General features: G+C 41.8%; 1 protein-coding gene across 2 annotated transcripts; it reads right to left on the bottom strand.

The window, feature by feature from the left end:
• Window positions 1–2856: 2856 nt before the first annotated feature.
• On the bottom strand, window positions 2857–12934 carry tmem45b (transmembrane protein 45B). Of its 2 annotated transcripts, none has more exons than XM_062545126.1 (6): window positions 12851–12934; window positions 10296–10506; window positions 9361–9564; window positions 9039–9223; window positions 8087–8229; window positions 2857–3303 (listed from the first exon to the last, which is right to left on the bottom strand). In XM_062545126.1, the coding sequence occupies exons 2-6, from the start codon at window positions 10483–10485 to the stop codon at window positions 3192–3194; spliced, it is 834 nt and encodes a 277-aa protein (XP_062401110.1). In that variant the 5' UTR covers window positions 10486–10506; window positions 12851–12934; the 3' UTR covers window positions 2857–3191. The 2 variants fall into 2 exon arrangements, with proteins under 2 accessions (XP_062401110.1, XP_062401111.1); XM_062545127.1 differs by having other exon boundaries at window positions 10296–10521; window positions 12851–12909.
• Between the last annotated feature and the right edge of the window lie 80 nt (window positions 12935–13014).

The raw sequence follows: 13014 nt of genomic DNA, 5'->3' as shown, positions 1-13014 counted from the left end.
AGAGCCGCTGGTGGATCATTAAATGCAAAGTCATGCTGTCTCTCCCTTCATGTGTGTCATTATGTAAATCAAACTCAAGCTCCTGATAGTCTCTATCAGGATCTGATTGGGTCTTCATTCATCTGAAAATTACCATGAATACCTACACACCCTCACCAGGTGTGCCCAACTAGTTAAGCCTGCCCTACCTGCGTGGCAGTTGTAGCGTAGTAGTCAAGGAGCTGGGCTAGTATGCAGTAGTCTGAAAAGTTGTGGATTCAATTCACAGCGTTCTATCCTTGGGCAAGGCCCCAGGTGACTGGATGACAGGTGTCTGTTAAATGAAGAAAATGTAAATGTAAATGCAATGACTGTGCACTGGCCTGAGGGGGGCACCAGTGGTCGTAACATGCCTTTTGCCACTACCTCCATGGCACACACTTTACCATAACATCTCACTGCATCACTCCCACTTATGCGGCATCATAGTGTCAGGTCCCTGGAATCTGAAATCTGGGAAGGCTATCATCTCACAATTGAGCTACAGTGTTGAGGGTGTTCTTGTTCTGTATCAGGGATGTCTCCGGAGCTATACTTTGCTAGCCTGGCACGCCCTCCCAGTGACGCAACGCCTTCAGGCTTTTGCTGCTGGTCTGGTCAACTGCTCATTGAGAAGGATTTCTGAGTTCCCGAAATCTGCGGAACTGCCCCCTTTGGTCGAGAACCAATCAACTTTGAGCAGCTCCAACGGCTCTGGGTAGAGGCGTGTTCAAGGCAGCGGAAAGAGTGTTGTTATTGGTTTAAACTCGGCAATCCGCTTTCTGACATCTACCAGTAGCAAACCGAGGCACTTAAAGGAGGCGGGTCAACCAGCGCTGGCAAGAAACCGTGTTAGCACAGGCTGTTGGTCAGACTAAAGTCTCGCAGAGCCTTTGAAAGTCGATGGTAATCAGGCTAATACTTTGCAGCTTGTAAGACATTTCTTGTGTAGTCTCTAATGTTTGATAGTTGGTGTCTTCTATTTTAGCATACATTTATTGTCACAGGATGGACAAAACCCCTGGCTCTTTCACGTGGTTCTCATAGCAAAAAAGCCTTAGAGCAGCAAAGCATAGACTCAATAAACCTTAACTGAGGTGAAAGATGAGAGTGTTGCTCACCCTCATTTGTATAAAATATCCATTCCACTCAGGCAAATATTTGCATGTCTAAAGCTATGTGATACGTTGAGGCAGTCACCATCCCTGTCCTGAATCTGTCCATCTTGAACTTCACATTCAATCTAGGGTGACCAGACGTCCCTGGTTTCAGGGGACAGTCCCCGTTTTTGGTTGCCTGTCCCCGGGAAAATAGAGAAAAACTGCCTATGTCCCCGTTTTTTGAAGATAAAGCTTGTATGTATTTCAATTAGATTGATAGTCAAACTGAAAATGTCCCCGTTTTTTGTCATTTTTGGGATTATGTCCCCGGTTTAGGTATTGGACATCTGGTCACCTTAAAGTGTCACTTCACCCCATAACTCCACCCACCTCACATTTCTGAAAAAGACTTTCAAAATGGGCAGGAACGTTCTGAAATTGTGCAGCACTGCTGCAGCCAATCAACCATGGTGATTTCGTCTCAATCTGGGAATGAGTGCTGCAAACATGTTTGTTAGCCTAATCAGGGCAGCCTAGCCTAATCAGGGCAGCAGTTAGCCTAATCAGGGCAGCAGGTGTTGGGGCTTTCATTCCTAATTTGTAACGACCCGGTGACGTAGTCTCAGCAGAAAAGTGCAGGACTACGTCAGCATTCAAATAGCATTTTGGACCAAAATGCCATGGCATGTTTCAACCTGTAGAGGGCACGGAGAGCTATATCTCCAATACAAAATCATACGAAATGTTACTTTTCTCGGGAAACACGATTTTTGTCAATATTAACCCTGGTAATAGTATAGGTCACCACTTATGAGTAATTTCAATCAATCAACAGCTCAAAAGACATATTTTCGGGTGCAGTTACACTTTAATTCAACCAGTATGGGCACTTACACCAGTTTGCACAGTTGTGCTCATCGATCTGTTGCATTTCACACTTCCTTCCTCCAATGATGTAACAGGCCTTTTGTTGTGAAAGAAATTACATTCTGATTCCAACTGTACTCTGAGCTGTATGGATATTAATGGCATATTAGTGACAAATTCAGGTTTACAAACTTTAACAGAAATTATTGTTTAAACCCAGAAAAATTAAAAGTGTGCATAACAGGTCTTTGATAAGAGTTTACTTGGTTGAATAATGTGTTGTGTGCAAATAATGCTTCTTGAACTTTGATAGACTTTTGTACTAACACTAAAGCTTATGAAAGTAACCTTTGTTTTTGTAGGCCAAATTCCTTATGGCTGACTCATTATATTAAGTCAAGTCAAGTCATTTCATTTGTATAGTGCATTTAACGTGCACAGAGTACAACCCAAAGTGCTTCACAAATACAGACAGTGCCGAATGGAGTGGCGCAGTCGCCAGCGTACCCATGGCAACAATGAACAAACAAATTTACAAAATAACAAAACACAAAGATGGTTTGCGTGCAACACAACTGTAATAGCAGGATGGTTATATTATAGCAACAGTCAGTTCAGGTTTCAAATGAACGCCTTCATAACTTCATCAAGTTTCTATGTAAAATAAGTAAGGTCTATTTGACCTGGCGCCTGATATGGGAGAAGAAGGAGAAAATGGTGGAGCAAAGTAAGGGCATAGATACAGAAACTAGAACACATCATATGGGCGTGCAGAAGGGATCACATCAAATGCAGGGAGGATGACAGAAGTTACTTTAATCACAGGCGATCCTAGCAGTCCCTAGCTGAAAAGAGGCTGCAGACACATCAGTTCAAAACAGGTGCTTTAATGACATCACTATTATGTACATGATTCATCTTGAAATTGGTGAATAAAGATCAGAACACTAAAAAAAAAAGAGCAGACACAGTGCATTGATGATGTGCAAAATTAGAATGGACACAGTTTTAACACCTCACATTTTAGGGTAAATAAAGGCATACAGAGTATAATGAGACAATATTTTTGTTAGAGAGATATTTGGAGTGTTAAAGTAATCAGGTCAAAGGTCAAATCCCAAAGGTCACTCCATTCTACTCAATTTTACAATTCAATTCTAATCTTTATGATTTAGTCCGAAACTTGCAAAAATGCGCTTTCATTCTTCACTCCTCATCAGATTCTTGAAGTAAAGACTTGTGTGAGCTATCCGCTGTGTTTTTCCTCAGTCCCATCTCCATAGTAGACACTGGCTTGTTGGCACAGGTCCCCACAACCCTGTTGTGACAGAGAGAGAACACAATCTGAAGTGTTAGGCGAGGCATACATACAGACGGCATCTCGTCATAATCGTGGTTACCGCCCCCAGTTACCGTGTTAACCATGGCTGAAACACCCCCCGTGGGGGAAAACATTTGTGTTCTGCTAGCGAGTTAGCCCATTGACTTTCATGTGTGATGTTAGCATGTTTTCCCCCACAGAGGGGGTGGCAACCTTCTAACCGTCTGGAAAATGTCCCAGATGTATTGTTTGTTGCAAGTGCAGGATTCTAACTTAAGGTAATTAACAGTCAGTCAAGAATGTGCTGAAGGGTAAAGGGAATATTAAAATGTTTTACACTGGCCTTTTTGGGGTAATGTATTGGTAGACAGCCCTGATAAACCTACCCGACACACCCGCTTGCTTATCTGCCAGTGCCATTGCCACCACAAAGTGAGGTATGCTTTTGACACTCTTGTGCATGTCAGATAACCCCCCCTTTGGTTTCAGCCAATCAACTGTCGTCCTGGCCGTTGGAATCGGTCCAGATAGCACAAAGGAATAAAATACTGGTGGGGACAATTATGTCATCTCAAGATATTGATTGTGACTAGTCCCAAGCGCCCCCCCCCCCCCCCCCCCCCCCCACCTAAACCTACGCCCATGGTAGGATGGGATGTAGAGGTCACATTTATCTGAGGCCTCTAGACGCCAGGCAGGGAATGGGTGTCAGTGTTACCAGGGTAATGCAGTCTCCACTGTAGAGGCGCCTAGGCCTTGAGGGATGGAGTGGAGCCTTAGAGTGGCAGACGGTGATGGTCACCTTGCACAAAGCTATACTGTATGTTTCTCTTATGACAAGTTGACACCGAACACTGGCTTCACGTGATTTTGATATGGGTGAGATAATCATTGTCTGAGTCACGCTGCGAGGATGAAGATTCTAGAAGATTCAGTTGAGATGGTATATAAGGGTCTGAGTTTTCTTTGTCTTCAGATCCTAAGGGTGGCACTACCTGATGGTCTCCGGTACCATAATAAATCTCTGTGAATTTCAAGCATCACCAATACGTTTTTATACAACGCATCCAATATAGCTTATGAAAGCATTTTCAATGATTACACATACAGTCCATAGCATGCAAATGTTTGGGCACCTCTGATCAAAATCTCTGTCACAATCTTTGTCTAGTTGTTATAATTGAAGATGATTGGCTGCAAATAGATACGTCGACCTAACAGACACATGTAGATACTGATGACTGCCACAAAGTACAGTACCTAGAAATCGAAACACAAAAAGCTCAGTAATTACATTGACACCAGTAAACTCAAAACTAGCCAGATATGTGACTCCTACATATCATAACAGCAACACAGCCATGTTGACCAACTACGCCACTGCTCAGAGCCAGGGGAAACCCTCAGTCCCCATTGCAGCATGCAAAAACAGATTTGAATGTTTTAGTGACCAAAGAGAAGAATTTTCCAGGGAAGTGGAGAGCGATCAAACCACAGCAGGAAGGTGGACACCAGCAAAAGGCAGCTCGTTCAGTGCACCCATTCAACCCACAACCTTTATTCTTGATGACTGTTGGAATTACATTGTTACAGCTATACTCCTGTGCCTTCGAAATGCAGCCATCTTTGACACACAAAAACAGACTTTGATAATTAGTGTCAATACAATATCAAATACATTGTGCATGTTGGAGAAAATGACAGAGAACAGTGCCACCCACAAAAAGTCTTTAAAGACCCTCTTCAGTGAAAATGGTTCGTGCCAAAGTTGTGAGCAACGGCTATCTTTTCTCCATTCACCATTGGCACCATCTGCTAAATAAACAGTGAACAAGAGGAAAACAAGAGCTCTGTGAAACCATAACAAAGCTATTTGCAACGAAGCGGAGGAATGCCCGCAGCAACAACAACAACAAACCGAGGACCTCAGCAGATAAATGGAGACTGGGAGCAACAGAATGGAACTGGAGCAGCACAAGCGTAGAACACTCCCGGTGTGTCCAGGCTTGAGCCTTCAGCTGACAGATGATAAGGCCCTACTTATGGGAGACTCAATATCCCGGCCTGGGAAACATGATTGGAGCTGGGTTTCATCATCCAAATGACAGATGTGAAGACATACTCAAACCACCGGATGCACCGCAACTTCACCCCAGCCTACCCCTCTCGCCTGCAACCCTTCTCCTAGGTTACTAAAAAAAAATAGTGCTGGTGCTGGCAGGAACCAAAAGCCCATTTCTCCATCTCTCCATCCCTGAGACTCCACAGGTGTCCCTCAGCCAAAGAGCACAGCATATCTTCCCCCATCACTGTTCCTGTCTCCAATTCCTCTCACCATCTCCTTCCCTACTCAATCTTTTGCTCATACTCTTGACCTTGGACAAAGAGTCTCAATGTCCAGTGACAAGGACCTTGCTAGATCTAGTAATTTTGGCATTTTATTTTATATATCACACATGCCACACATTCAAAACAGATCTTTTAGGTGTAAGAGAATGATCACATAATGATCATAAGTGCACACGTAGCATTAACAGTCAAAACAGTCACTGTCAAACAGAAAGTACCAGGAACTAAATACAACTGTTAACCTTGCCTACTAAAAATGAGTGGAAAAAAAAGAAAATGGCACGATCACCTACTAGTGTAACATCCATTATCAAATCTATAAAGAGATGATGCTGAAATATGCAACGCAAATCGATTTTCATCTGTAATGTAGAAATATGAAGAATACTCGTGCTAAAGACAGAAAAATATATAGAAAAATATTCCATATATAATAGTATATAGAATATAAAAAATACTCCTCCAAGAACATTGTTCCCCACTATAATCTGTTTTTGTAGATGTCAAAATATTTTGTTTTGTCTTAGTTGGCAAAGAGCTAAACAAAATCATCCAACATTAAATACAAATCAGCAAACACTTCTCAACTAAGTATTTAAATATGTTTTTACAAAATAGGAAGAAATAAACACCAACTAAAGACTAACCTTAATCTAAACAATTTAAAAACTTTAAAAACTAGGTTTGCTGGTTAAGCCAGCTATCTACCAATGAAGTAGATTCTATGGAAGCATAACATTGCATTCATAGTGCTACAGACCGTTAGCCTGGGTTTTCCCATACTGCCTTGTGCGGTGATTTCAATCCCGCTGCTAAGCCAGTCTGGAAACGCCCAAATGTTCGCCTGATGTTGGTGAACCAATCACAGAACATCCGAGAAGTTTCCGTTGCATTTACGGCAGCCCTTAGCGTTGCATACGAACGAGTTGGGTGAGCTATGCGTATTTGATAGACATCCGTGGCGCCCAATGAACGGATCTGGGCATTTTTTCAAATACGAGAAAATGAACGTCTGGTTGCCAGACCACGTCTCATTTCAGAAGTGGTAGGCGTTAGCCAGGCTAACAGACCGTAAGGCCCAATCTCATTTCTCATTCTTCCCCTTCCCTAGCCTACCCCTTGTCCCTCGAAACAGAGTGACGGGACATAGGGTTGGGAATATTCCCTTGGATATGGGACACCAGCATATAGGTGACAGCAGGGACGATTTAAACACTTTTTTTTATTACGCATCATTTACAAACAGGTCGTACCATACTGAAAGCTAACTACTAGCATAACCTACATCTGTCCTCTGTTAAACACAGTTGCATTTTCAGCTCTGAACAAAACCCGCTCAGGAATTAGGCTACATGAGCAAAAGTGGAATGTGTGACATTTTTTATTTACCAGTATATACTGTATATAGCATTCAAGTCAACAAATATGGTGAGCTAGCCTACACGGTAAGACATGCAAAGTGCCTGGCCTACATGTTTGGAAAATGTAGATGTTTGGCATTACATTTGTGAAGTCTTCAACTGCTGATGTTACCTTTCAAAGTACTACTTGACATGTATGTCTTTGACAGGGGTGCCTTGTTTCCATGTGGCATTTTAGTTTGGATGCTTTTATGCTCTTGTGTACACTCCACACACAGGGTTTACTGTCTTATTTTGTCCTCAATCTATAGTGAATCCATATTCTAACTTACTTCAAACATTAAGGGTTGCAGCCAACTTGCATTTAAAATGATTGTTTCTTGAAATTTTTGTAAAATTAGCTCCCTAAAATTATATCTAACATGGCCTGTCACATAAACATTATCTATGCCCATGGCAATGAATGACATAATAGGCTGCGAATAAAGTTGATCAAAATAAAGGTCCAATAGTAGCTCTGATCAGGAAGCATTTCCAATTAGCCATTTTTAATGACAAGCTCCACGACCCACTTTTGGGTTCTGACCCACCAGTTAAGAAACACTGGCGTAAGCTATGTAAACTCCCAACAATGTCAATATTACATTAGGCTATTTACAATACAGCACTTACTGACCTAGCCAATGTCGGCTGAGTAGGTAGAATAAACAGATATAAAAATTTGCCTATGTGACGTGACGTGATTCCACCGTCATAATACTGGGTTGTGTGTGTGATAAGATAAATGCCGGCAGATGCGATAGGTAAATAGATATGTTTGTGTGTCTGTAGGCTTACTGTAAACTCACATGCTAAAAAGCCATGTAGACTATAACTGCAAACTGGCACACTGCAAGTGCATCAAGAAAGGCCTAGACTAGGATTTTGGGGTGGCACCTAGGGTGGCCAATCGAATCTCAAGGGTGGCCTGTGCCACCCGGAGCCACCCCTCTGGCTACACCCCTGCAATGCACCTTCCAACACTGTATGTTACTGAGAGGCTTCTAAGCCAGCCTGGTAGTATTACTCACCTCCAGACCACAGCGTAATTGACACCAGTGATGAGCAGTGCTACAGCATAGTGCCAGCAGAAGCACATGGTGATGAACATCATGTTGTTGTGGTCAGTCTGGTCCCACTCCGGTCCACTCAGTGGGTACAGCACAAAACCAATCTAAAGAGAGATCCAGCGGGAAACATTATGCATTAGGACTAATGGAGGAGGAATTACAAACCCACACCATGACATTTGGACTTCTCAAATTATGTGAGACCTCAACGACAGCATAAACAACATCTTTGTTGTCACAGTTGAAATATTGCACAGCTTAGTGTTAATCAAATGATATTCTTAATATTCTATCAAATATTAAGACCACACTGATCTTAAGCTGTCTTCCCTTCACTACAGTACATCCCTTGTTTTAAAGCTGTCAGTAAAGACATCTAATTGGATTAAATCCCCATTGCACATATGCACATTTTATTTATGTCCACATGAAAGAAAATGGTGCAGGAACACAAATATTAAGGATGCAGTAGAATACATACACAAACTTATGGACCAGTGACATAAGGTGTGTTCAAATTCACAGACGTTTGCAAACAGGTTTTTGTTTGCCTTGAGTTTTTGGCAAATGTTTGCAAACCTGGGAGGTAATTCTCTGCGAACATACAGTGGAGCTGGATGTAAGCTGGACGAAGTGTTACAGTTGCAATGGACCACCAAATTGTTGAAATTGAACTGTTCGAAGAAAACATGCTCACCACAAATATTTGCCACTGTTTGAATGGAGCTCAGGTCTTCACAATATCACTCAATAAGCATAATACCAGAGAGGGTTAAAGCGGATGCAGTAATGAAGGATCTTTGATAATACTCAGTTGTTATATGGGGATAAGTAAGTAATAATGTCTCTGCCATATGTGAGGGCTGCCAATAACAGCAGAGATGGCACAGTACTCACACACACACATACACACCTGGTAGAACCAGGAGCCTTGAAGGATGGCCAGGCTGCATCTGAGGACCTCTAGTACAGCGTTCTCCCTGAGGAAGACTTCCAAAGCCGTACTGGCAGCACCACCAAACACTGCCACCAGCAGGAGAGAGTGCACATGCGTGTCCAACATAGGGCGATTGTGCAAATGGTAGTAAAACAGAAATCCTGAAGAAGACAAGGAGTATGTACAGCAAATAGAAGTCAGAAATTTGTCAGAAACAAAACTGCCTGTTGACAGCAAATTGTGAGAAAAAGAAGGTTTCGGCATCATTGTGAATTCATCTTAAGAGACGTAAACAAACCTTCAACAAACAGAGCGAGCGCGAGCGCCATCCGGTCGAGGCCTTGAGGGACGAAGCGTGAGGTGGCACAGAGGATGTCCGCTACACCCGAGAGGCCATAGAAGAGATACATAGTGCTATGCTGCCAGTTCATCAGTTTGACCCAGCCGTTATTGTACAAATGTGCGTGCGGCCCATCTGGGACAAACTGTTCTGCCATAATGCCTGAAACACAAAATGTATATATAAACATAGTATAATAGGATCTTCTGTGGAGAAACCTTGCAGAAAAATCAGGAGAGAGGTCATAGCAATACAGTAATGATGAAATATGCAATATCTGTAACATTACACTATCACTATTATACAGATGTCAGCACAGATGTTAGACTACAGTGTGTGAATGGAAAGGCTGGTGTTAAGACCCTGCTGGTCATTCTCAGTGTTGCACCCTTTTTCTAATGCCTGTGTGGGCTCTGCCCCTTTGATATGTGCTTCACCAATTTGCAGAGCAAGGAGTGGGCCCATTGGTGCTTGGAGTAATGGGTGGTGCTATAAGATGACCTGGGAAATGGCCGCTCTCTCTCTTGGCTTGGCTCTGCTCTCGACTCCTGCCTGATCACTTGATGGCTGCTCCGCTGGGGAGAGCCTCAGCCCGTTGCCAGCTCTTCACACCGACGTCGTGTTTTACACTCTTTGTTTGATCACCCCTAGACATACTTTGCATTACACTTTCCTTTTTCATACATTACTGACTTTATCTTTTTAATGTTAAAATAAAATATATAAATTGAATCTTAAGCTACAGTGTGGTCTCCCTTTTTAATGTCACAGCTACCTTGAGCCCGGTGGTTGTGCCACTGGTGTTGTAGCAGACCCCAACACATTTTAAAATCTTTGTCTAACTCCAAATACTATTTCTATTTCTATAATCTTCGATTTTAGTGAGATCTTACCAACAAAGGCAAAAAAAACTTTCAATGACCCCTCGATCAAATCGATTTTCCGGGAGACAGAAGGTGCTTTCTTCCTTCCTGTGTTGAAGCGCTGCCGGGCGCACCGTATCCAAGGCCCCTTGACGGACCACCACAGCCCAAACAGCAGAAAGAAGCTTCCAGGCAGCGCATGCCCCTTGAAGTTGGCCATCCTTGTTCGGTCTGTGAAGGACTGAAAGAGAAACCTCTGAATGAACATGCAAACAAACATGTCATGTATCAACGTAGCCTTACGTTTTTTTGCAGTTACAGTTTGCATCAGTGTCATTATATCATTGTCACTGCATGGTCTTGAATCACATATTGTGGCAAAAATAAACTAAAATGCAGGGGAATTATGTAATAGGCTAACTACACGTAAACAAAGTGAGTTGGCTATAAGTTAATATTGAAAGGAGATGAACACTGGACTCTTTAATAATCCCAAAGTCTAGCTCATCACCAAGGCCTTGGACAGCCATGTTATGCAGAATGGCTCATTATATCCCATATGAAAAAGAAATAGAAAAAACTTATACTGCCAGCAATGTGTTTTATATACAAAACGTGTAACCTGTAAGGGCTATAGCCTATGACATTGTATGAGGAAAACGAGAAAGGGGCCACTTTCAAAAATAAATCATACAAGTTTTGTATATAAAACACATTGCTGGCAGTACAAGTTTTTTCTATTTCTTTTTCATATGGGATGGCAGATCGGAGCTTGCATGTGGCTAATAGCCATTAAAGCATGAGCAACTAGATTGGGATGGCAAAATATGGCTACTCACAGCATCACTCAAATTAAATAGGACTGTTATGAATATTGCATTTTTTTCCTGATCATATTAATAATGGTATCATCTGATGACAAATATGTTTCTAAGGTTGTGCCTGGAGAGGATGCATGCTGTAATACAAGACTAAGCATGTTGGCCCATTGTGAGCATTCGAGTGCATGACGGGCATTATCTGGTTTATAGTCTACAGGTCATAGTTTGCATGGCAACGACTCTAATAAGGAAGTCACCTAACATGAAACCTAACCTCTATCACAATTCTGAAATAAATGTTAACCTTTATCTGTTCTGGTGAGATGAATAGAGACGTAAACCTTGTTGAAATATCATTATTTATGTGTCTTGTTGTGTAATCCTCATCTGCTGAAGGATATAAAAACCCATTTCATCATGGTAACTGCATGGTCACTGGTCATTTTAGACTGCATGGAATATAATATGGAATGTGTGTTGTAGTAGACATCTGAAGGAAATGTAGCTTTTTGCCAAGTATTTGCATTCAATCCTATCTGTAGTGTTTGTTATTGTTCCTTGGGTTAACCCCATTTAAGTGAAACTGTTAAACATAATGTAGGCCTACCTTTTATAACATAGAAGACGTGTTGTAGTGGGCAAACTATTTGGTGGCAAAATGTAGTGGTTAAGTATAAAAACTATATCAGCAATTATGATGTTCAAATTGAGTGTGGACATTTTGCTGCTCAAGAAGTCTGGACATTTGAAAGAAACACCCGCCATTTTCATTACAATGTGATAATTCTCTGCTTTCATCGACATCACAATTGTAGGCCTATACAAAATGTCCTAATGTGGTCCAGTTTTCTTCCCACAGTATTGTTAATATAATGTGTTCAAGTTGAATAGTTTTAAAATTAAACGTGAGTTCAAGGACAACAATGTCTGTTTTGTGTGCTTGTCTAGTCATAACAACATCCAACTTAATCACATATTTGAGGTAGCCTACTACACAGACATGTAGCCTACAATGCGGAAAATGTCAAACGCATACCCTCATCGTGAATATACCCATAACAAAGTAGTAGGCTGTGGGAGGTAAACTACAGAGGACGTCTGTTTGATGTTACGAACTTATTAATATCAAATATTCAAATCATGCACGTGAAGCACAAATTATAAATCCAGAGTCCGTATGATGATCCATTATGGTAATTGGCATGGAAACACTCACACACCCCACCGTATGGAGTAGATTAGGTAGGCTATAGGCTTTTGAGTCTGCATTCGTTGCGGAAGAACAGGTCGAACCAGTCGGTCAAGTTGGTGACAGAAATTATGTTAGGTCTCTCATAATTAAATTGACTATGGTCTTCATTGTTGCTTAAACTGAAGAAAATGTGCATCGGTTGAAATGACTATTCGAGTGTCGTAAGCCTTGTTTGCACATTTAATAAAGTAGCATACAGTAGCTTACTGTAAGTCGTTGAACTTTGAGACGCCTTGATCGTTTCTCCATCATACATTGTTAATTAGACTGTGATTATCCTAGAGACTAAACAAAACACTAGATGTTTTCTGCCCCTTTTCTGACATTAATATTAATATGTTAGACGTGGCCAATCAGACTTTTCATGAAATAGGCTAAGGGGAGCCTAATTGATCGTTTTAGCCAATTATAGAAGGGCGCAGAGATGATAAAGATGATCAGAGTAACATGATCAGATTATATTAGATTATGATTATGATTAGTTAATCGTGAATCTTGTGTAAAGACCTTACCTGAGCTGTGGCTCCTCTCCAGATCCTCGGCCGAGTGTGGCGCTTACAGACCTGGGACGCACCTGGCACCACCCCGCCTTTGGGTATATGCGCGCGCGTGTGCGTGTCGTCTCTCATGAGGGCAATTTGTAACCCTGATGGTGACTTCACTGGCCACTTAGTTG

Source organism: Sardina pilchardus, chromosome 9 (genome assembly GCF_963854185.1).
Source record: "Sardina pilchardus chromosome 9, fSarPil1.1, whole genome shotgun sequence".
NCBI classification, from domain to species: Eukaryota; Metazoa; Chordata; class Actinopteri; order Clupeiformes; family Clupeidae; genus Sardina; species Sardina pilchardus.
This window is presented reverse-complemented; position numbering and strand designations above follow the sequence as displayed.

Excerpts from the sequence above, each read along its gene's own strand:
- tmem45b (XM_062545126.1), bottom strand. The coding sequence starts at position 10,485 with ATGGCCAACTTCAAGGGGCATGCGCTGCCTGGAAGCTTCTTTCTGCTG. Across the intron at positions 9,565-10,295 it reads AGTTTTTTTTGCCTTTGTTG|GCATTATGGCAGAACAGTTT; the intron begins GTAAGATCTCAC and ends TTTGTGTTTCAG. Across the intron at positions 8,230-9,038 it reads AAGGCTCCTGGTTCTACCAG|ATTGGTTTTGTGCTGTACCC; the intron begins GTGTGTATGTGT and ends ATCTCTCTTTAG.